The sequence below is a fragment of the Akebia trifoliata genome, chromosome 6, assembly GCF_017979445.1.
Source record: "Akebia trifoliata isolate Shusen 1 chromosome 6, ASM1797944v1, whole genome shotgun sequence".
Classification (NCBI taxonomy): Eukaryota; Viridiplantae; Streptophyta; class Magnoliopsida; order Ranunculales; family Lardizabalaceae; genus Akebia; species Akebia trifoliata.
The window spans coordinates 11,674,001-11,700,078 of NC_141380.1; the positions used below are offsets into that span (position 1 = coordinate 11,674,001).

The window sequence follows — 26,078 nt, forward strand, 5'->3', positions numbered from 1 at the left end:
AAAGATTTTAGGGCAAATCACAAAGTTTCCCCATTCTCCTAAGTCATCCCTTGTCCACTTTGTGTCCTTGGGGCAAATCACAAACCTCCCACATTCTCCCAAGTTATCCCTTGTGCCCTTTGTGAGATTGTGTCTTTTGTTATGTGGATGAAACATACTTACAAAACAAAGCACTAGATTTGAAGTCTTTTAATTTTGTTGTTGATGTTGTTATTGTGATACAAGCCCAAAATTGAAACTCAAAAAAAACAAAAGAAAAACACAACCTTTGTTTCCATCATTTTTGAGTTCCTCTTTCTGTGATTCAGAACTGGGAATCTCTCTCTTTCAATCCTTCCCCGCTATGATTTCATCATAGAAAACCCCCAATTTTCTCTTTCTCAAAACCCTAAAATTCTCATTTTTTTAATCTCTCTCCCTCTCTTAACTTTTTTTGTTGTTGTCTCTTGCTTGATCATGTCTAGGGCGCATTGTAACAAAACAGGTGCACTTTAAACGAATTATTCTTCACGAAAGCTCATGTTATTAGGGTCCATTTTGAATCTAGAATTAGATTAGGGTTCGTGGAGTGGTGTTGCTTCTGTTTGCAAAGAAAATGGGAAGTTTGCGATGTTTTTGAACGATTTCTGCAGTATAGTAGAGCTGAAGACGACCTGAATTACGGTTTTTATTTTATTTGAAGTTTAAACTGTGTTTCTCTCATTGGGTTCGCGATGTCGGATGATTTGCTCATCCATTTCTCGTCGAATTCTTCAAATCAATCGGATCCATCTCTGCCAACAAAGCTCGCGAAGCTTGAAGCTCGGATGGCAGGAAAGGGTTCTTCGACTGTTCATGCTCAGGCGACTTGGCCATCTGTTCCTTCTGTGAAATTTGGAGCTACAGAGGACTTGGCTGAACCATCAACATCAAGTGATTCCGATGATGATGTGAGTTTTAAATTTTTCACTAAATTTTCAACTGTATCTTTGCGTCGTGAATCGTGATAGTTTAATTTGCTCAGTTAACCAAATAAATGATATGGCCATTTGTTATTCTGCTTATCTCATTGAAATTTCTAGCATCTTAGTTTAAACTCTGCTGGTATGAGTATGGTGAACTCTTGAACTTCAATGGATGCTGAAGATCCTTTAAGGGAAGTCAACATTGTTGTGGAACACAACTACATTAAATTTTCTATTATCTTTGTTATAACCTCTTCTGGTCTAGTAAGGGTAGCTCTAAGTTTGGTGGATTTTTTTTTCTGGAGTGTATTATTTTCTGTGGTTTATGTCAAAAAGGGATGCCGACATTGATGTATAGAACAATCAACACATATTGTAACATTTAGCTTAAAAGTAATTTTTTCGCACATTTGTTTTAATACTATGTAATTAGGATAGAGATTCCATTTTGTGTACTCCCATCTACAGGACCCATTTGGATAACATTTTAGACAATTTATAAATCTATCAATCTTGCTTGTTTATATATTGCACATTTGTTATATTACTAGAGTCTGCCTGTGCTGTAAGGTTTAAGGGGGTAAAAGAGGAGTAAGAATAAAGTTGGAGAGGTATTATTAAGAAAGAGGGGTGGGGGGGGGGGGGGAGAGAGAGAGAGAGAGAGAGAGAGAGAGGAGAGACAATAAAATTGTATGGGTAATATTGAAAAATGGTAGAAGAAGAAAGAGAATAAAGTTAGGGGTATTTTTTGGAAGGAGGAAGAAGAGAAAAGGTAAATCTTGTCCTCGAGATATGTTATTTATGGGGTATAAATATTGAGACAAAGAGAGCTCAACCCACCATTGTGTTTTATTGTATAGATTATCAAGACCATTCTTTTATATGTATCATTCTCTGTCTATCTATTGATCTCGCTTGCTTGCACATATGTGTAACATGATATATCTTGTATGCAAAAACTCATGGCATTGTTGGTTTTTGATCTTTGATTTGTAATTATGTTATGTGGAAACGCGTATTGATGGTGGTATACCCTGATATCAGACTGGAGGGGGCTTTCTTATACAACCAAACACTCAAAAGCGACAGAAACTTCAAGAGGATGATCACTCAGCTGTTTTTCAACAGTCCGAGGTATTCCAATTTGATGACTTCATTTGTTCGGATCTTTGTGGTTGCTGTTCTGGAAATTCTTCACTGCTTCCCAGAACAGGTTAATTTTCTTATTGTTTCTACTCCTTCATCCTACTATTTCTAATAGCTTAGTTTCTAAAAACTAAATATACATATATAACTTTGCAAGCTTTAAAGTGCCATGTCAGTGTTGGTGTTTGCTTTAGGGCATGATTTTAGTCATGGACCGCTAGGTCCTTTATTTTCTATCTTTTTTTTTTTTTTTTTTAAATAAAAAAAATTGTATAGTAATGGAAAAGAAAAAAACCAGGGAGTAGTTGAGGGAAAAATAAAAGCAGTGGAGACTGTGGATGCAAAAGCTGGTTTTGAAGATGTAAATAGGAAAAAACAAGGCCGTGGCAGAGGACGTCCTGTCGGAGCAGGCAGAGGCCGTGGTTCGAGGGCTACTGATCAGACTCATACACTCGTTTCTCCTTCTACGGTTTCATCATCAAATGGACAGCTTGAGAACTCGTCACATAAGGTATGCATTTACTGTTATGAATTGGTATAACCTTTTCTTCCTGTCTAGTTTGGTTTTGTTTCAAATTTCCACGACTTGCTATTCTTGTTGTGGTTTCATTTTCTCAAATGTTAGCATGGGTTGGGTTGGAAACATCACTGTAGCCATTTTTTGTTTTGATAGATAAAAGATTTTATTGATAAAGGCAAGAGAACTGTTGAGTGCATATTTTCCTCCACTCTCGGGTGTGTTATACCCCGTTAAGTCCCGTGAATCTCTTATATTCATAGTTCTCCCCTTCTCCAACAGATCGGTCTTTTGGAGTACTTGGATGGTTAACATGGTATTAGAGCCCTAGGTTTGTATAGGTCACGGGTTCGAAATTTTCCACCCTTGTGGGTGAGGGGGTGTTGAGTGTATATTTTCTTCCACTCTCGGGTGTGTTATACCCCAGTTAAGCCCCGTGAATCTCTTATATTCATAGTTCTCCCCTTCTCCAACAGATTGGTCTTTTGGAGTAGTTGGTTGGTTAACAAGAACAATGGCCAAGGTTGCCGCGGTACAAAAAAAATAAAAATACAAAAGATATGAAACTACAAGCTCCTCAAGCTTCACATAATAGATTTCACTTGAACAAGAAGCCCTCGAAAAAAGACTCCTTTAAATTCCTTAATAAATTCCACCATTGCGTTTTTAGTATTGCATGTATAATCATGTGAGTCTATTTGATTCATTTGCTTATGGAGTTAGTAGTTATATGAGAGAAGGGACTGCTTTCATCATGATGGTAGAATGTGAAGAAAGTGTCACCTATTTGTATGGTACACGTAGCAAACATTACCCACCATTTGACAAGTAGCAATGAGATCTCCTAGGCCAAATTTAGGCTGAACAAAGATTTTCCTAATCGCTTCATCTGTTACACTCAGTTTACTAGGCCGAGTAAAACACTGCTGTTTGAAGTCCAAGGATCAGATGGTTACAATATCCACTAAATTTTTGCCAAGATGATTTCATAGTATAAAGTGGAACCTACTGAATGGTGTGTTCCAATCTATCTGGCAGGTGGGATATCTCTTCACAATTTCTTGACCTGATGGATTTATTCTTAGTCTGAAATGACTATATTGACTATTTTCTTTTTATGTCTCTTTTTCATGGTGGAATCCCCTCATAAACCTTTAATTGCAACAAACATTCCTTTCTCTTACACGGACTATGAACAAAGCCTTTTTTTACCCATTTCCAGGAAACCCTTATATTTTAATACCCTTTATACCAATCCTGGGTGATATAATAAATTTTCTGCAGAGTCTAATAAAACTGGAACAAGCATCGGCTTACCCTTTTCAAGCTATCGAGTGCACATCCAAGTATATGGTGAAAAATAAACGCTAATTCTGAAAAGTCAACCAACATAGCCAGATCCAACTAGTTGGGTTCAGAACACTAATCCTGTTCTTATGTGACACTGTGTTAAGGGGCCATTATCTTCTGGTGGAACCAATGTCTACATATCTATTTTATTACTTATTTCATTTGAATGGTAATTCTCCCATTCCCCAATTTACAATAACATAAGCTCAAGAAACTTTGTATTGCTTTACTCGTGGAATAAGTACAAGTATGGTAGTCTGTGATGGAGAATTAGTTGTTTTAAACATCTCTGTAATATTGGCAAGTGTTTATTTTCTTTAGTTTCTAGATATTTAAATCATTTTGTTTAAGTGTCAATTTTTATTGTCTTCACAAACCTTATTTCATTTTTTTACTCCTCTGGCAGGAGAGTTGGCCCAAAGAGCAGTTTGGGAGGGATGAAAGGGTTTCTTCTCTTGAGGTATGCCACTGCCCTTTTTTTTTTTTTTCACAAATAATTTCATAATAGTTTCATTAGGTTGATAATTCTTCTGGCCATAGTGGGGTTAATTTTCCTATGGAGCAAAATCTTTAAAGAAACTAATGGGGTCTTCTTTGAGGATTTCATGTTTAAATGGATGTAATTTTGTGCTGATTGAGTGAGCAGTGTATTTTCTTCACTTTTTTGTTTAGTTTTATTTTATTTTTCCATTAGGGTGGCTAGCTTCTCCTCCCATCTGTTTCTTTCTTTTATTTTTGACAAGTGTAAGTTTTCATTAATATACATATATATATATATTAACCCCACTTAACACAAAATCCTGAAAAGAAGCCCCCACAAAATCTCTGCTCAGCTGGGACCAAAAGTATAGTAAGCCCAAAATCTTCAGAAACACGTCTTGGGTCGTTCTTTCCTTGCCTTGGAACACCCTTTTATTTCTCTCTTTCCAAAGTCTCCAAGCAACGGCTGATGGAAGAATAGCCCAGAGGTGTCTTTTTCTTAGAGAAAAGATATTGGAGGTCCACCATTCGAACAACGAAAAGAAAGTTTGAGATAAAACCCAATCCACCTGAAACGGGAAATACCTCTGGGAAAGGGACAATGAATTAAAATGCGGTTAGTAGACTCCCCATTTCTTATGCATAGAGGAAAAAAATTTGGACAAATCCAACCGTGAGAGATCAAATTATCCAAGGTGAGAATTCTCCCTAGGGAGGCAAGCCACACAAACAAGGATACTTTGATGGAACAAGTGCCAGCCGAATAATGGATTCCGGAAAGGAGATTTCAAACGTAGGAAGTAAGGATTTGTAAAAAGAACGTACGGAAAATCTCTTAAATTTTATACCTATAACTTTTTTCTTCTTCTACTGCAGTATGGATACAGCTTCATCTTTAGTTCTTTGGAGTCTTTTCAAATGAAACTTCTGTACTGTATCTTGATGAATTGTTAGAAGTAGAGGAAATCTGACCATTCTTGCATTTTCTTCCTCTTTCTCTTTCATCAACTGAAATTAGGAGGAGGTGGGATCATTGCGTGCAAAAGTTGCATCTTTAGAGGAGGACCTGCGCCAGTCACGTCAAGAAGTGTCTGATCATCAGCAGCTTTGCCGCCAATTAGAAAAAGTAGTGCCTAATTGGTTGCATTTATTATTGTTTGCTTGCAGAATGATTTTGATACAGCTATTTTGCACAAACTGAATTTGCTTATTTCTTTTGATGCACACAGGAATTGAGAGACTTCAAAGATCAAGAGCAGCAACTAAAGCCAAAGGTGCTAGTATGTCTGTTGTTTTCAGTTCTCTAGTCTAATGATTATATGCTGAGGCAGCTTACTATTAGTCGATGCACATGAATGAATACGCTGAAAGATGCGGTCAATCAGATCTCTACCTTTCGGCCCTTTTTGTTGTGTCAAAGATTTAAAATACCACGAGAAAGTTTATTCGATTAGGTCACTAACCAACCCTTGATTAAGCAATTCAAACGTGGCTGTAACTGTCTCCAAAATACAAACATATAAAAAAATCATTAGTTTCTAGAAAGTCTTCAGCATCTGTTTGTTTGATTTTGTTTTAAGAAGTCAATTTTTGGTTTTTTTATAGCACAGGGTATCCCACATCTGATGTGGACTAATCCCTACTGTTGCACGCCCCGACCCACAAAAGTTTGCCAATGCACAACAGAGTAAATCAAGAGGTCATCAGTTTTGAACACACAGCTAGGGGGAGCAAACCCTTATAACTAGTTTTACCACTAAGCCACCCCCCTGGAGGTACAAAAGCAACTTCTAAAAGATTTTAGGATTTTCTTTTGCATCCTTGAGGTAGGTATCAACCTCCTTTCTTGGAGTCAAAGAGGAAGTTTTTGTGTTGGTCTAAGGTTAGTCTAGAAATTGTAGGAAGTTTCTAATATTAATTTCAGTTGAATATATAGGATTTTTAATTATAAATAAATAGTGAGTATACTTTTCCCTAGCTGTACCCCTGCTTGTGGGCCTTATAAGGATAACATTTGAGCGATCCAATTGTTCCTTGTGTCCTGTTCACAAGTGAGCTATGGCCTTAGACTCATAGCTTAGTTTGTTTGACAGATTGCAAAACTACTTTGAGGTCATGGGTTCAAGTCCAACTTTTGCCCCCCCCCCCCCCCCCCCCCCAAAAAAAAAAAAAAAAAAAAAAAAAAACATGATGATCATTGTAGCCAAAAACCAGTCAATTTTAACATTACTAACTATATACTGAAGTTGATCTAATATAGAGGTTTAAATGAATGTTTCATTTTCAAGAGAGGTGTGGGTTCATTTTCTTTCGCTATTTCAATCTTCATGATGTTCCATCCTCACTCTTAGCCTGATTATGAGGATGGCATCTCAAAGAATATACCTCTCAAAAAAAGACTCCTATTGTCATTAACCAAGTTTACTGTGTGTCAATGTATTTGGTCGGAGCAGATTTGAAGGGAAGGAGCATCCCTTGCATGAGATTCTTATATCCATCCTGGGGTTTATCTTTCATTGGTGCAAGAGTTTTAAGGAGTTTAAAGAAGTCTTTTGAGGATTTTTCATTTAAATGGGATTTCCTGCGTGATGAATGGGAGTATTATGGTTTGTCGTTGCTTTATGTTCTTTAGTAATCTTGGGGGTGATTCTTTATTTTAATAAGTCATTTTATCTATTGAAAAATAAAAATAAATGCAGGATAACAATTTTCACCATTCTAACATTCATAACTAATTTGGTTCTATGGGTAATCTTTCTACTTAGAAAAAATGATTTAAGAAGTATAGAGAAATGAGAAATAATGTTCATATCGTTTTTGTTAACTTAGAAAAACATACCAAAGAATACCTAGAAAGTTAATTTAGTAGGTATGAAGAGAGAAGAGAGTATTGAATGGAGACATTGACATAATTAAGGACATGTATGCATGGATTGTGGCTAGTGTGAGGGCGAATGCTGAGGATACGAATGAATTCCGAGTAGGGCTTAAAACGGGTCAGGTTCCGACCGGATATGAGTATGTCCATATCCATGTCCAATCCAATTTTTTTTTTTTGTCCGGATCTAAATTCAAATTCGAATTTGACTCGTATCTTTCTAGCTAGACCCATATCCAAACCATTTTACTTTCATTAAATCCATATCCAGATCCAATCCGACCAAATTAATTGATTCGGGTCGGTCGGATCAGATAATGTCAAACCGTTGAAGGTTATTTCAAATAAAATTGTTAAAGTGTGGCCTAATGGTGACTTGAACTCCAGACTTTGCCGTTTTGAACAGTGGTCTTGACCACTACATTCAACTATTTTTGGTTGATGAAAGATAGCTTGAAAAATATAAAAATACAACTTGGAAGGTAACATATCATTCGGATCTTAGCGGATATAGGGATGAATTCTTATCTGACCCGGATTCGACTCGGGTCAAGGGATGTTAACCCATATTTTAATTCGATATACTTGAAGGAACCAAACCCGCTAAATTCGGATGCGGTTCACTCGGATTTCGAATAAAATTCATCCCATTTTAAGCCCTAATTCCTAGTTATAATGGGTCTATATTAATGATTGAATTTGAGTCCATATTTGTTTGCCCTATTTGTAGATAAAAATCACTGCTCATATTCAAGAGTACGTATCTTGGTGTATGTTATTTGTGAATGATGTAATATTGTTAGTTGATGGGACTGGAGAGGGTGTCAACACAAAACTAGTATTATGGTGGTATATGCTGGAGTCCAAGGGCTTTAGAATGAATAGAAATAAGACCAAGTATGTCGAGTGTAAGTTTAGTAATGGCACCTAGGAGAAAGGATGTCAAGTAAAAAATTGATAGACTAAAAATATCCCGAAGAGATCACTTTGTTATCTTGGATGTATAATACAATCAAAGTTGGATGATTTAAGTGGAGTTGGGCCTCTAGAGTGCTATTTGAATGAATCATACTAATCAAATTAAAAGTAATATTTCACAAGACAGTAATAAGATGAGCTATGCTATATGGAGTTGAATCTTGGGCTGTCAATGAATCATGTTAATAAATCGAGTGTAGCAAAGATAAGAATGTTGCGATGGATGAGTGGAAAGACTAGAAATGAACTCATTTGGGAAAATGTTGTAGGTCTAGATGCCGTATGCTAAAAGAAGACAATGTCTCGTTTTAGCTAAGTCCTAAGAAATGTTGTCAAATGGCATATATGACCAGCCTGGTCTGTTTGCATATGAGAAATATGCCATGGCACATTCAGCAAAAAGAAAAAAAAAAAGAAAAATTGGGAAAAAAAAAAAAAAAAACTTCAGAAAAATGCTTAGTAATTAAGCAATGCACAAATTCCTTATTTTCATTCATAAATCATAGTTCATACATCAAAACATGCAAGTAAAAGACTTAAAATAGTCAATTATCGAAAAAACAATAAGTCCAGTAACCAAATAGTCATAGAAATGTCTAAGTAACTAACTCTAATAGTTAGTTTGATACTCTAGTCTACACACAAGCATCCATAATTCATTGTGGAACATCTTTAATAGGATTGTCATCGCTTCCATTCGCGTCGTCATCAAAGTCATCACCCTCCTCCACATACACATCATCCTCCACAGTCTCCTCGTTTTTGGACCTCACCAATTCTTCATCTCCTTGACTTTGTACTGTTTCATCTTCATCATCATTTTCTTCTTGTATCTCATCTTCAACTTTGTCTTCTTGTACCAGTGCCTCTTCTTCTTATTTGGCTTGAGCTTTCTCCAGGTGTCGGTGCAAAAACCACTTGCTCAACTTGGGTCCAAGTTAGATCCTCTCCTTCGAACACATGTTTGTCCCGTGCATCTGTGATCCATGGATGATTTGTGCTAAGATCATCAATAGAGATGGGATCATAGAAAGCTGAGATTCTCTTTCCTCAACTTGAATCGCTTGTGCAATTTCTGGTTGTATTGCACGAACACCAAGTCATTAAACTTCTTTTATTCTAGTCAGTTTCTCTTTTTAGTGTGGATTTGTTCAATACAAAATAATTTATAAATATTAGATACTTATTTATATCATTTAAAGTATGAAAGAAAATATTAATGTTTTACTTAGTTTTTACCATCTCAAAGGTGCTCCAATTGCATTCGTAGCCCGATGTAGAACATGTTAGGCCAAGAATCCGTATGGCCAACCTCTTCAAGCATGGATCCTTCTTAACATGATCAATTCCATATTCCAACCACCAATCATATGTAGTATGCAATATAATTAGAATAGATATAATAAGATGAAAAATAATTAAATAAGTTAAATTTACTAAAGTCTAAAACTCTAAATCTAAATATTAAATTTTTTATTTTCGTTGTTCTATGCTTTTTGACTATATCTCTTCCAAAGATCCCTTTGCAATTCATGTAACGATCCAATTATGTCGATATTGCATTTTGTTTTACCTGATCAGGGATCATTCTTTCCAACACGTCAAGAAATCCAATCATATGCATTGAATCCGCCTGATCTTGATTGGCGGATTAGAAGTATATGGTTGGAATAAGGATGTGAGTAGCTGAATATAATAGAGATTTCATTTGACTGCCTCATCTCTTATAAATACTATCATTAACATTTTTATAATTTCTTTTACGGTATTGGTGTACTTCCTTAATCTTTTCAATAGCTCTTTCCATTGCATTGTAAATGTAGTCCATAAGGGGTTTCTCATCACCATCTACTCACTGAAGAACAGAGACTAATGGCATGGCATTATTTAGGGCCTTCGTGACACCTGTCCAAAAAGTTTGGGACATGATAATTTGGGCAACTAATTTTCCTTAGGTCTTCTTTAGCCAAGGCCCATTGTTCCATTCTGCCGACACTACGAAGGTTCTATGTTCGGCCTTTTTCTCATGTAAGCTTTGTAGTGTCAATAGGCCGTTGCTAATCGAGTGATTGCATGCCTAATTAGGTTTCCACCTATATATGCTCTCATTCGTTGTAGTAACGATGCATGCTTTTACATAGAAACAATAACCTTCCTAGCTTTAGCAATGGTGTTGATATGCACTTTACTTATGTCGTCTAAAATTAGGTTTATGCAATGTGCTGCATATGAAGACCAATACAAATGATGGCGTTTATCCATTAAAAGGTGACCTGCAGCCACATATGCAGCTACGTTGTCTGTTACAACTTAGACAACGTTGCCTTCTCCAATTTCCTCAATTGTTTTATTTAACAATTGAAAAAGATACTTAGCCGTGTGAGAATGGGCTGATGCATCTATGGATTTGAGGAACATTGTTCCAATCGGATAATTAACTAAAAACTTAATTATTGACCGATTGGTTCTATCGATCCATCCATCAACCATCAAAGTACACCCATAGGTTTTCTGTGATTTTTGATAGTCGTTGATTAACCCTTGGGTGAACTCCACTTCTTTCTTAAGCCATAACTCTCTTATTTCATGATAAAAAAGTGGCTTGAGGCCAAGTCCAAATTGGCCTATTACCTCTACCATTACTTAGAAGCTTTTTAATTTGACAGTGTTAAATGCAATTTCAGCTTGATATAGCCATTTGGTTATATATTGAATGGTGGTTTTTCTATCTTTGGTACTATGTTCAATGGTGGTTTGGTATAGGCTTTTACATTTCCCTCTTTGGTCGACCACATCTTCTGGATGTAGTCTACACTACTTATCCATAGAACCATGGGCATGAGATCTTTTAGAAACTCTTCGAGATAGTGGTAGTGGAATCGGTGGTCTACCACGCCCCGTTGACGTAGGAGGGGTATCGTAAGCAATGATATCATTGGTATCATCCTCTCGACCACCACCTTCCATATAACTTTCTAGATTTATGACCTCATCTTGTTTCTTTTTGAAATCCTTTCCATATACTCCATCAGTTCCTTTCGGATTTTGGGAGTAACTTTTTCACATGCCCTAGCATTTAATCCCGGCATGTGTACTAAATGTTGTTTGTGGCGTAGCAATGCCACTTTTACTAATGTACCCACACAACTCACATACTACTAGATTTTTTATTTCATTTGGACTACGGTAATGATCGTTTTTCCAATTGGGATCATTAGATTTAGGCCTTAAGAAAGAGTTGGCCGACGAGGATGACATACTAATTTCTAAGTTCTAACAAGTAAAAATGTAAAATGAAAAAAAAACTACAAGTAATAACTATTAAAGTAAAAAAGTACATAAATTTTAAATTCCTCAACCTCAACTTGAGTAGTATTAGTAGAAGAGAAAGGAGATGACGAATGATGATAGATTGATAGTTGAAGGTTGATTTGATTATTAAGTCTTGTCTTGAGGGAGTTGAAGCCTTGAAGGTTGATAGAAATTAGAATTTAGAATGATAATTGAATTTGAGTGATACTTGAATGCTTGATGCCTTGACTCTTGATGAATCTTGATTTTTGAGTTGAGTTCTTGACTTGAATCTTCTTGATTCTTGAAGTTGAAGGTTGAAGCTTGAAGTTGAACACTTGATTCTTGAACTTGAATGAACGACGAGACAAGTTCACTTGAACTTGATTCTTGATTCTTGTCTTCAAGTCTTGAGAGTTGAGAGTGAGTGATGATGGTAGTAAGTGAGTTGAGAACTTGAGACTTGAGAGTTGAGAGTGAACGATAGTGACTAATGAGTGAGAGGAGATGTAAGAAGAATTGAAGAAAGAAAGAGATTTGAGCTTAAAAAAGGTAGTAGAGAGTAGAGAGTATGTTTTAGAGGAAGCATGGGGGTAGGAGAAAAAACAAAACAAAAAAAAATTATGTTTCCAACGGTCATATTTCTGACTGTTGGAAATTATGCCATCACATACTTTCTTGGACAGCATAATCTTGTATATGCAAGGGTGGCATATGCGATTTTGCAAATACAAGCGCACAATTGCATATGCGATCACATTTGACAACACTGGTCCCAAGATGGAGAACTGACTCAAACTGGTGCAGTTCTCCTTCCATCGCTATGTGTTTGACTTCAATTTCATGAGAAATCACAATTAATGTGGGATCAAAACTCTGCCTTCACACGTATAATACACCTATTGAAAAAAGAAAAAAAAACAAATTCACACTCAATGGCCCCGTAGATGATGGATCTTTTTATCCCATCCAGTCTAGAGATTTTGTTTTTGCATCCAAATCTTTAAGATGTTGCTTTTTTCATCTCCCTCTCTCTCTCTGTGACAGTGGAATTACTAGAGACTGCAGTTATTGGTTCTAATATTAACATAGCAGTTTTTCTGCTCCTCTCTCTCTCTCTGACAGTGGACTTAGTAGAGACTGCAGTTATTGGTTATAACATTAACATAGCAGTTATTTCTGCACCTCCAATACATCCGACATCAACCACTACCGTCAAACCTGCATCACACATTTCGACCTTCACTTCTGGCATCCTCATGACTAAATTGATTGAGATTTCTCTTCGATATGCTCATATCCTATTGGATGCCTTGCATCTCTTGTTCTAGGAATTTTGTTTGGCAAGATTATGTCTTTTTGCTCTTTTTAATTTGATTTCTGGTAAGCATGTGTTTGGGGGATTTCTCTGATAATTGGTTGGAATGTTTTTTCCTCTTCTGTTGCAGAGAATAAAAGTAATATCGGATCTCCTGATATCTGTTTCAAAAGCAGAGAGGCAGGAAGCAAGGACAAAAGTACGTCAAGATTCTTTGAGGCTTGGTAATGTAGGTGTAATCAGGTATAATTTAAATTCACTCATTTCATTGTTTTGTATAAGAATGGCGACACTGAATACTCTATGGTGGAATAATTGTCAGAATGCTCAAATCTAGAGTAAATAATTTAACTCAATTTTACAGAGTAACAGAAGCCCTTGGTTTGCCCTTCTTCTCTGTAGGCCTTCTTTATCACTAAAGTTCAGTACAGTTTGCACCAAATTTGTACCTTTTTTTGGGCATGAGGGGGGGCAACACAACTTTTTCCTTTTTTTACCCTCCACTGTCACGGTCATTATTCCTTTATGGGATAATAAAAGATCTTCAGAAGAACAATTTTGAATTTACATGAATATGGAACTTATATTTTTCCTCAAATCCTGGCAGAACTTCTGTCAGAAAGACAATCTGTTCTTCTTACTGCTTGCTGAGTTATCTATGCTACATAATGATTTAAAGAAACATATGTCATACTTATATGAATTTTTTGTGCTCCATTCATATTATTTTGTTGGTTATAGGCATTGATATTGTCAATTTATGATGGTTTAGTTATGGTGTCTTTTAAATTACAGAGCTGGAACAATTATATCCGAAACGTGGGAGGACGGGCAAGCACTCAAGGATATTAATGCTCATCTTGTATGTCCTTTTCAGCTCTCTGTCACACACGATAATCCTTTATGCTTGCTTTGAATGCAAAGTATTCATACTGATTTTTGTCTTCTGTTTTGACGTTGTTGAAGGAACAACCATGTTGAACCCCCCCTCTCTCTCTCCCTTTTTTCTCTCACACTCTACTAACAAAAACATGTACTTGTGATATTTTCCACTTTGGAAAAAATAAATTTATTTTATATTATTCAATTTTTGTTTAAATTATGAGAATATTTTTAGTTCTATGATCCAACAATTTGAATCTCGATTTAAATATATCCTAGTCCTTACATTTTTATGATCTGATTCAATTATGGCAACATTGCTCATTTACAAAATGAATTGGACCTAAAGATTAAAGATGGGATGTAGCATTGATGTCATTGTATATTTTACAGAGACGTTTATTGGAAACAAAGGAGTCTATTGAGCGGCACCGGAAATCATTGAAGAAACGGCAATCTGGTATTTATTTTTAGATTGATCAATTTTATTATATCAAATAAGATTAACATCTTTGAAGTATCCATGTACCATAAATGCTGATGCAATGCACCAATGACATCCAAGATGGGATGCGATATTGATGTCATTGCTTATGTGCTGAATTTGATGAGGTGATGGAGGCCTAGTCGTATCTAGAGGTCACTTCAAATCGTTGACACATGAATCCTATGGGTTGTAGAAAATATTTGTGTATCTTTTCTTCTCCCATCAACATCAATTGTCTTTTCTTCTTTTTGGCAAAACCCCTACAGCTTTTATCATTCTCCTATGAGTTTGTGGAAGTTCTTGATTGCTTTAATGTTATTATTTCTTGAAGATAAGGGCGATGGAAGTGATGCTGAAACAGGAATACTGGAGGAAGATTTTCTCATCCAGGATGAGATTTGTAAATCTCGTCTGGCAAGCATTAAACGTGTATGTTTGCTGCCTATGTTCACTTCTCATTTTTTTCCTGGGCTTATATTTAGGGAAAATTACTTAATGGACCTTAATATAGGGAATTCTCTCTAAATGCCCCCTAAGTTTTGGGCAGTAGCTTAATAATTCAGTTAATAAAATCTTTCTTTCAAAATGCACCCTCATTTTAAGTACCCAAAAAACCCTTTTTCTCACCTCTTCTAATTTACCCAAGTTTTTCAATTGCAATTGTGATCCATTCCAATGATTTGTGATGATGATTAATGAATGGAGAATGGTATACTCATAATTCCGGAGATTGAGTGTCTATTTCGCAATTATAATATATGCATTTTGGGTACTTTGAGAAGATCTATTCTGTGTCGTGGGTATTTTGAGAAGATTTATCCTGTGTTGAGCTTGGAAAAAAAAATTGAATCGTTGATATCGACATTAGCAATGTTGAGATCAAGAATCAAAGGTCATGCTTTGACTTTTTGAAAGGCTGAGGATCGGCATTTTAACGCTTGTCAAGCTTCAAAAGGTTGAGGCTTGATGTTTCAGCATCAGCTTCAACCTTTAAAAGGTCAAGGCTCGACATTTTAGCCTTGACCTTCTACTTTAAAAGGTCAAGATAGACCTTTTTTCAATTTTGACCCTGAACTTTTATATGACTCTCCATCCACGTTTTGTTTTCTCATCAAATCACTATACAAACATCATTTTTTTTATTGAAAAGTTAAAGTAGGTTTTGGATGTCTATTTTTTCACCCATAACATCAAGCCTCAAAATAAATAAAAAATTACATCTAAATCTTCGAAATTATGAGTATACCGTCCGCTGCACATCATTAGAATGGATCGCAATCGTTATTGAAAAGCTGAAGTAAATTAAAAGAGACGAGTAAAGGATATTTGGGTACTTTAAAATTTCTCTGGAGATGAGGGAGTATTTAGAAAGATAGATTTTACTAACTGGACTATTAAACTACTGCCCAAAAGTTAGGGGTATCAAGTAATTTTCACTTATATTTATCATATTGGGATGCAAAGCCTATGCTGCATCATGCATTTTGTTATATTTTAATGTAATTTTAGTTGATTATCTTTTGATTTTCTGTAGGAGGAAGAAATTTCTTTGCGAGAGAGGGATCGCTATGAACTAGAGAAGGGAAGGCTTATACGCGAAATGAAGCGTATACGGGATGAGGATGGGTCTCGCTTTAACAATTTTCAGATTCTGAACCACCGATATGCCCTCTTAAACCTTCTTGGGAAGGGAGGATTTAGTGAGGTTTACAAGGTACAAATCCCTACCCCTAAGTGTCCAGTATCTACCATACCGACTCTATGTTAACATTTTCTTTGTATGTTTAGTTCTACGAGAATTTTACAAATACATCTCCATAACAATTGCATTTTCTGAAAAGGATGTAATCATGGTTCCACTTGATGAAACCACATTCTAGATCATTACTTTGCCTATCTATAGGCATTTGTGAGGATATACTTTTTTGCAGTGATTTGAAGTTGACAACTTTCAAGCAGGCATATGACTTGGTGGAGTACAGATACGTTGCATGTAAGCTTCATGGTTTGAATGCTCAATGGAGTGAAGAGAAGAAGCAAAGTTACATACGCCATGCTATTCGAGAATACAACATTCACAAGTCCTTGGTCCATCATCACATTGTGCGGCTCTGGGACATCTTTGAGATTGACCAGAACACATTCTGTACTGTTTTAGAGTATTGCAGTGGTAATTATATTTTCTTCACTTACCCACTTTATTGTCCTATTTGTTCTCTTTTTATGGTAGTTAGAAGGAAAGGCTTTTTACAAGAGAATCATAATCTTATTTAGAATCTAACAATCTTTTCATGTATGTTTGCTGTATTTTGCTCAGGGAAAGATCTTGATGCAGTTCTTAAAGCAACACCTGTACTACCAGAGAGGGAGGCCAGAATTATAATTGTTCAGATATTTCAAGGCCTCATATACTTGAACAAGGGACCTCAGAAGATTATCCATTATGATTTGAAGCCTGGGAATGTTCTCTTCGATGAGGTTGGTGTTGCAAAAGTGACCGATTTTGGTCTAAGCAAGATAGTGGAGGATGATGTTGGATCGCAAGGCATGGAACTTACGTCCCAGGGTGCTGGAACGTACTGGTAAGTGGTGCATCGCTTCAGCAATTATGGTACAGTGATGCTCGAAAATGTTTTAAGTCTAATGTTATATATGTTTCTTTGTGGCTAGCAATATTCTCAGCTTCATTTATCCATTTTTTTTTCCTGAAACTAGGGTTACTTTCCTGGTGAACTTTTCTGATGTTTCATCATTTTTTTTTCTACGACTTCGTTTATAGTGATCTCGGTCAGATGGACATTGGCACATACTTTGTTGCTTTAGCGTTTTCTTTGGCAATATTTCTAAATTGAATAATTAGAACACTATGATCATCTGCCTGCATTATGATCTCTGGTTAGAGTATTATGAGCATTATTTTTTCACGATTCTGATTGAATGCGTGTTTCTACCACATTTCGACAATGGGAAGGGATTCATCCTGCCCTGTCTTGATGCAATTATCTTCTTTGTTTTGATCTTTGAAATGTCTTTCCTTTGATTTCTACTGTATCATCTTTCCGCTGATCCGTTGTTATTTTCTTCTGTTTAATGAAGTAGAGATTTACAAATCACGTTTTCTTTTGCATTTACAGGTACTTACCTCCAGAATGCTTTGAGCTTAACAAGACACCACTCATATCTTCGAAGGTTAGTATCAGGAAAAATCACCGTAAGGGCATATTGAGAGTATTAATAGCCGCCACTAGCACTCCTTGGCTTAGAATTTTTCTTCTGCTAGTTTGAAGTCTCTTACTGTTAAAATGGATATTACGGAAAGAAACTTGTTTCTTTTGCCAAGAAATTCATCTCTTTCTAAACCTGTGCTTTATGCTTGGCATAACTCATCATCAATTCAAATGTTAATAAGCATGCTTAGCTAGATAGCCATCACAATAACAGTGTAAAATAATTATGACCTGTTCTTTCCCCATATGGTCGAATAAGTCAAATGATTTGGCTTGTCAAGCATTATCTAGACATGAATATATTAAGACTTGGTCCAATGTTAAGGGGATAACTTGCTTTCTAAAGGACTCTATACAGTAGGAAACATAGATAAGATCTTGGAATATCAAAGCAATTCCCCCAGTACATGCTCTTCCAGCTTGAAGAAGTTGGATTCATATCTGAACAGTTTTAATTGGGGTCCTCACTTACTCTTAGTCAGGTCTGGGGTTTTAAAAACTCTTGGGTAAGTTGGACACTAAGTCTACTGTATTTACAGCAGTATCTTGCCAATATTACAGTTGCTGTAAAGTATAACATTTTGCTTAACTATATTTATTTTGGATCTCAATGTATAATGGTATAACATGATAAAAAGTGACACGAATAGACTATTGAGTTGAAGTGAAGTGAAGGAGGATAGGGTAAATTTATCTTTCTGAAATTTATAAGAACTCACTAGTACTTGAAACAATCGGTAGACACAAAAAAGTTCTTAGACTTTTAAACAAAAAACTCAATGGATTACAGTCAGGTATCTGATCCATTTGTACTCAAGCTCTATTCCTACGAGTAGGTCATACCTTGATGCCCTGTTTCCTGGTTGATCATTCCATTTCTTGTAACATTTATCATTTTCGAAACAGGTTGATGTTTGGTCGGCTGGTGTTCTGTTTTATCAAATGCTATATGGCAAACGCCCATTTGGGCATGATCAGACACAAGAGAGAATACTCCGCGAGGACACAATCATCAAGGCACGCAAGGTGGAATTCCCTTCACGGCCTACCGTTTCAAACGAAGCGAAGGTGATATCTTCATTTCATGGGAATTTGTAAAGCAAATGCTTTGTTTTTCTGATTCAGTATTTGGAACTTTCTGGGTTTCATTCAGGGTGTGTATGATTGCAGAGAAAGCATTTTCTTTCAAAACTAAAGATTTTCTGGGAAAATCAATTTTGTGCTAAAATGGTTCTGAGAAAACATATTTCCTCAGAAATTGATTGGTGGTGTTTGATTGCACCTGGGAAACTGTCAAAAAGAGAGTTGGCTTTCAGTTTAGGGGATGGGTGGTATTTGTGAGATAATAACAGTAGGGTTTTTCTTGCCCCAAAATGATCATTTTCTTGGGAGTTGAGTAAGAATTTTTTCCTGTCAAGTTGGAGACATCTTTTTTCTTGGAAAAATGATTTCCTGCAAAAATGAACAATCATAAACATGCAAATCTCATTTTCCCATGTAATTGTAAGGACCCCAAGTTCTTATGAAACAGACAAATGCAAACTTACGAACATGAGTTTTCACTGTGAACCAAGTTGAAATCTTTAGTTTAATGTTCAATATGTGCATTTTAATATGATTTGCCTCAATCGTACCCATTCCATGATTCAGTCTGCCACTCTGCAATCTATTGTACAACTAGTCCTCTTATAACGGAGGGATTTGAGGCACTATGGTTTTAGGTTTCCATATCTATGATAGTATGAATGAACGGTTTTGCAGTAGATATTACCGTATTTCACTGCATGTTTGATACTTTTGCAGGATATGATACGTCGATGTTTAACATATAATCAAGCAGAGAGGCCCGATGTTCTAACTATTGCTCATGATCCCTACCTCTCATACACAAAAAAATGATAAAAGACTGGTATTAATTACTTTTTCTTGATCATCTTAAGAGTGATCAAATACCCAAATTATCTTTATTTTTTGTAAATGCTGTAGTTTTTTGTTTTTGTTTTTAATTTTCTTTGCCAGTTTCTCTTCCTCCAGGGAGAAGTAGCTTTTTTTTTTCTTTATCTTTTGATGTAAGCGGTTTTTTTTTCCCTTTACCTCTTCTCTCGAAATGAAATTGTGTTCTTAATGTTCATTTTCTTTATTAGGGGATAAAAATTGAGTTCCCATTGACGCAAAGGAACCTATAAATTTCAAATGGATTTGTTTCTGTTTGTGTATGAGGCAGGTGAGTAAGGAACTGGTTTGATAGGGATGGATGTAGAAAAACACAAATTTCTAATCAGAATATTGCAAAAAAGAAAAAAAAAAAAAAAACAATTTACCTTTTTATTTATTTCAAAATTCATGGGGCAGACTAGTAATTAACCAGTTGTGATGGTGGTGGATATGAAGATAAAAATAAAAGATAAAAAAAATTGACAACTAAAAATATGCACAAATGCCTTTTTTAACCTTCTAGTTGTTTTAGTTCCACAAGATAAAGGGCTGGTATCAAAACCAGGGTTTTTTTTTTTTTTTTGTTTGGTTGGTTGGGAGGTGGGGGGGGGGGGGGGAGCTGCATAACGTAGGGCTGTCAACGGATAACGATTATAGGAGTATTTGAATCTGAATCTGCCTCTTTTTTTTTTCGGTCTAATCAGTCATCTTTTGTTTTTCAAAGCCCTAAAGGTGATGGATTTTGGGGATTTTCCGGCTTGAGGTTGAAGATGACAGATTTTAGAGAGCAAAAACTAGGTTTTTTTTTTCTTTTTTAGCTTGGGGGAGAAAAATAAGGGATTTCTGGGTTTAGTTTGAAGTAAGCCTGTCGCGAATGTTTATAGAATCAAATACAAGTACATTCGATTTTTTTTCCTAAATCTGATGATTTCTCATGATTAAATGTTCTAACTGATTGAATTAATAGTTTTCATTTAAAAAAAATTGGATTTTTGACATCTCAATTAAGTTTTGAAGACTATTCCGTCGGAAAGGATTTAAGAAAGAAGAAGTCATTTTCAAATATTTTAAAGGTGTAAAAAATTAGGATTTTTTCACATTTTTCTTTGTTTTTGAATGAAAATCGATTAAGAACCATCCTTTTGGGTTGAAATCTAAATAAGTTGTTATCTCAAGTTTTTAGTTGACCATTTCATGTATTAAAGTTGGAATAAAAAGTGATGAACTCGACAATAATTAAAAAGCGTCGAGTTCGAAAGTAAATAAAAAGTGGTGAACTCGACAATAAATAAAAAAGCGGTGAGCTTGCCGGTAACGAGGGACTATTAAGAAAGAAAAAGTTTACTAATGTCCCATCAAGTTATTGTCCAAAATTTAAGGACTATTTAGTAAGAAATCCTTCCATGAGGGTCTTTTAAGTAATTTTTGTAACTTAAAAGGCACTTGATGAACTTGTAGAGATGGCATTTTAGAAAAAAATGGCCTAAATCATATCCAGTGAGATTATATTTTGTTGGAAATAAAAGCAAATAATCTTTCACTATTATAATGAGAAGGGTGAGTATCGATAAGACAACACCAAATTCGACAATCTCAACTTTACACAGCTTCTAAGCTTTATTATTAGATGAAAAAAACAGGTAGATATGTGAATGGTGAGGCAAATCTACTTTACTTTTACATAACATGACGGATGATAAACTTACCATCTATTTCACATTTCTAAAACAATCCCTTAAATTAATTATAAATGACCAACTTTCAACAACAAAGTCAGACACTGAGAAAACAATCCATCATTCAGATAATTATTTTTTGAGTCTTGCTAGAGTGACCTCAAGCTGGAACCTCATATCGCACTTCTTGACGTGAAAGTGGATAGGAATCATAGATGATTTTTCACTTGTATCTCGATGAAAAACATCTATGTTTCTCATATACTTTCATGCCAAGAAGTGGGATATGAGGTTCCAGCCTAAAGTCACTTCAGTAATTTTTTTTTCATAGGTAAATCAAATATATTAAAATAAATAGATTTGTTGAGATGACCAGTACAAGAACAAACAAACGAACTATAGTGCTAGTTCGAGCATAAAGAATTCCATCTAAATACAAAATCTTCAAGGAATACCCTTTTGAAATCGGCAAACAATTTGCTTCAAAAGAAAATAAAGCCTAAGATTTCCAAAATTAAATCTTGTAAGTCTGACTCAAGCCCATTAGACACTCTTCGATTTCTTTCTCGTCGAGCTACCCAACACACGACATAGAGGATTATGGACCATAGAAACTCCTACCCAAGAAGGCATTATGATTCCACTCTTGAGAAAACAACAAGATTGGTATTGGAAACACTCAAGAGCTGTTAAATAGATCCAAGAAATCAACCCAAAGTTTGTACACTAATAGACAATGAATACCCATGGGTATTTGTAAGATTATCAAAGATAAGGATTTTACTAGAGGGTGCCAGCTAAATAGACAAAGACACCTACGAGGGTATTTTGTGGTTCCAAATGGGATCCACTGGAAATAAAGATAAGCCTTGTATTGCCAAAGAGTCACGGACTTCGCTTACCTATAATTTTTTTTCCTTTATGCAAGTCCACACCCTCTTATCAATACGCGACTGCTCCACGGAAGTCTGCTCAAGTATGGAAGTTAACTCTACTAACTCCTAAATTTCCCAATCATTAAAGTCCTTTTTGAAGTCGAGAGCTAAAAATTCTAAGACTTGAATTATTCATAAATTGAGCAATCGAATTTTCCTTTTTCAAGAATAGCACATAAAGCCTTGGGAATTGAATAGATAATGGAGAACTACCACACCATCTATCCTTCTAGAAATGAATTCTATCCCCACTTCCACAATTAAAAGCCATCAACTCCTTAAATTTTGCATTCACATTTATTATACCCCTTCACAAACTACACCCATATAGGTATAGAAGAATTGTAGAATTGTCAAGTTTCTAATTAAGAGCTTGGCAGATATATATAATAATAAAAAATGTGAATGGACAAAATGCCCTTACATAGGTGAATGGACATAGATGTCTTTACACAGAAAAAGAAACATAGAAATAACAAAATTAGACTACTACTATCTACTATCTACTACTATCTACTATTTTCCAATACTCCCCCTCAAGCTGGAACAAATATATATACTAAACCCAGCTTGATAAGATGAGAGTTAGAGATAGAAGGACCAACAGACTTTGTAAACATGTCGGCGAGTTGATCTGAAGAAGATACAAAGACTGTCTGAAGGGCACCAGATCGAACTTTCTCCCTGAGAAAGTGAACATCAACCTCTATATGCTTAGTTCGTTCATGAAGAACTGAGTCAAAAGCAAGCATGATAGCAGACTTGTTTGTCGCAGAACAACGATGAAGAACCAGAAAGAGGAAATCCCAATTCTGTTAGTAAAGATCGAAGCCAGAGAAGCTCACATGTCCCAAGAGTCATAACACGATACTTAGCTTCAGTAGAAGAACGAGAGACCACACTCTGTTTCTTACTTTTCCATGAGATAAGGTTACCTCCATGGAATGTACAGAAACCAGAGGTAGATCTCCTATCTGTAAGAGAGCCCGCATAATTAGCATCAGTGAAACATGACAAATGTGGTTGAACAGTGGATGAGTAGAAAAGCCCAAGGTCAGGACGTGACTTTAGTAGCGAAGAATACGATGAACGGCCTCAAGGTGAGATGTACGCGGAGCATGCATAAATTGACTGACTACACTAACCGCAAAGGTCAAATCCGGTCTAGTATTAGTCAAATAAATCAGACGACCTACAAGTCTCTAATAAGAAGCCAGATTAGATAATAGATCACCAGATTCGATATGAAGTTGATGATTCTGATCCATAAGGAAAGAGGCAGGACGACAACCAAGTATACCAGTATCTTGAAGAAGGTCCAATGTGTATTTGCGCTGATATAGTGAAATACCTCGTCGAGAGCGAGCTACTTCTATCCCGAAGAAGTACTTGAGAGGACCCAAGTTCTTAACCTCAAAAACACAACCTAATATCATCTTCGCCCTGTCAATCCACTGGGCATCATCTCTTGTCAAGATAATATCATCTACATATACTAGAATAATGACACATCGACTATCCAATCCTCGATGAACAAAACAAGTATGATCTAAGTGGAATCTGGTAAACTCCATAGATAAAATAACTTCTGAAAAATGCTGAAACCAAGCTCGCGGGGACTATTTCAGACTATACAGAGATTTGAGAAGGCGGCATACCTTTCCACAATATTCCCCCTGAAGACGAAACCCAGGAGGGAGGTCCATATATATAACTTTAATCAAATCACCGTTCAAGAAAGCGTTCTTCACATCGAGTTGATGAAAAGGCCATGAGTGACAAGTAGCTAAAGAGATAAGAAAACGAATAGTGGAATGTTTGACAACATGAGCAAATGTGGTACCAAAATCCTTCCCTGGAGTCTGCGTAAACCCTTTAGCAACTAGTCGCGCCTTATACCGATCAACAGTGCCATCTGCGAGGTATTTCACCTTAAAAACCCATTTACAACCAACGGTTCACTCCCCAGATGGAAGGGTAACAAGTTCCCAGGTATTATTTTTCTGTAAAACATCCATCTCAACAGTCATAACTCTAGTCCACTGAAGATCTTGCAAAGCCTCTGATACAGATAGAGGAACTCGAATAGAAATAAGAGCAAGGTAAGCTTGATAAGAAGGAGAAAGACCTTGATAGGAGATAAACTAGGCAATGGGATGATCTACCCTCGTTTACCTTTGTGAAGAGTAATAGGTAAGTGAGAGTCAGAAACAAAAGGAATAGGAGCAGGTATAGGTGTAAGAGTAGGAGATGATATACCTGAATCCAAGGAGGAGGTTGGCAAATGTGGAGATGGACGAAGGCAACGAGTGTAGACCTGAAACTCCGACGGAGGTGAAGGAAAGATCGAAGAGGGTAGCACTATAGGTGATGGGTCCTGCGAAGAAAAAGGTTCCTGCAAAGTAGAAGTAGTACGAAAATATGGAATATTTTCAAAGAATGTAACATCAAGAGAATGTATGACACGGTGAGAAACCGGATCATAACACCGATACCCTTTAGACATAGTAGAATAACCCAAGAAGACGCATCGAATGACTTTATCATCTAATTTAGTACGAGTGAGAGTCCTATCTTGAACAAAGCATGTGCACCCAAAGACTCTAGGAGTAATGGGGAAGAGAATGCAGTCGGGTTAAAGAATATGAAGAGGTACCTGTCCTCCTAAGGTGCGACTCGGAACGCGGTTAATAAGAAAAGCCGTAATTAGAACTGCTATATTCCAATATGCCTTAGGAACATGCATGCCTCGAAGAAGACACCTGACTATATTCATGAGATGACGATTCTTACGTTCTACCACCCCATTCTGCTCAGGAGTGTATAGACATGTCAACTGATGGAGCATACCATTCTCATGAAGATGGGAACGAATCTCATTCGAAATATATTCCCCCCATTATCTGACCTGAGAGATTTAACAGTGATGTTGTACTGAGTTTGAATCATTTTAAAAAAATTAACAAAAATAGGAAGCACCTCAGAACGAGAACGCATCAAATAAATCCAAGTGCAACGAGAATAATCATCTATAAATGTAACATAATATCTATGACCATTAAATGCAGTAATATGGGAAGGCCTCCAAACATCAGAATGAACTAAATCAAATATTCCATTAAACTGATGCATACGAGGAATATACGAGGTACGAATGTGTTTAGAGAGTTCACACATAGAACAATGAAATTTGTGCCCACTACAAGAAGTTTTTAAAGCAGGAAATCAAGAACACAAATGCTAAAAATTAGCATGTCCTAAGCGAGCATGCCATAAATCTAAAGACTGAGATGAAAAAGTGTGGCTCCCAGACGATGGAAGCACAGAAGCTGGAGCCGCAATCGATTGAGATCGAAATATGTACAACCCATTCTTCTCATACCCCTTGCCAAAAATCCTCCTCGAAGTCAGGTCCTGAAAAATACAGTGAGTAGGAAAAAATGTTACATAACAATTTAAAGATTTAGTAATGCTACTCACAGATAAAAGGTTAAGAGATAGGTGATGGACATGAAACACGGAGTCAAGAAAAAAATTAGGCGATAATGAAATAGTACCCTTGCTGTGGATAGGTGTGAGGGATCTATAGCAAGACGAACCTCCCTATGAGTAGTAGGGAAAATATAGGATGTAAAATGATTAGACTCACCAATCATGTGATCAGAGGCGCCAAAATCAATTACCCATGTCAGTGGAGCAGAGCTAGACTGAGTAGCATGAAGTGCAGAGGATGTACCTTGAGGTGTAATAACCGACGCAACAGTCGAGGATGAGGGAGTGTGAGCCTGGATCTGATCCAGTACAATGCCTGCAATCTGAGTTTGGAGATGTTGCAAATCGATAGTGCCAAGAGTTGCTTGAGAAACTGATGCAGACTCTACAGTAGCAGCACGAGAAGAAGGATGTCCCACAGAAGATCTCAAAAGGTGGGGATAAAGCTGAAAGCAATAGATTTTCTCATGTCCAACTTTCCCACAATGGCTGTAAGTAAGACCATTCCCTATACCACGTCCATGGGCTTGACTGCCATGTCC

At 36.3% G+C, this 26,078-nt stretch overlaps 1 protein-coding gene across 2 annotated transcripts; it reads left to right on the forward strand.

Moving 5' to 3' along the window:
* On the forward strand, positions 1-19,623 carry TSL (Protein kinase superfamily protein). Of its 2 annotated transcripts, none has more exons than XM_086445845.1 (16): positions 1-929; positions 1,989-2,078; positions 2,389-2,601; positions 4,364-4,417; positions 5,456-5,563; positions 5,667-5,711; positions 13,033-13,145; positions 13,698-13,764; positions 14,178-14,244; positions 14,603-14,700; positions 15,806-15,985; positions 16,231-16,441; positions 16,589-16,853; positions 17,406-17,460; positions 18,405-18,566; positions 19,302-19,623. In XM_086445845.1, the coding sequence occupies exons 1-16, from the start codon at positions 714-716 to the stop codon at positions 19,395-19,397; spliced, it is 2,040 nt and encodes a 679-aa protein (XP_086301971.1). In that variant the 5' UTR covers positions 1-713; the 3' UTR covers positions 19,398-19,623. The 2 variants fall into 2 exon arrangements, with proteins under 2 accessions (XP_086301971.1, XP_086301972.1); XM_086445846.1 differs by having other exon boundaries at positions 787-929; positions 1,989-2,157.
* The last annotated feature ends 6,455 nt before the right edge of the window (positions 19,624-26,078 follow it).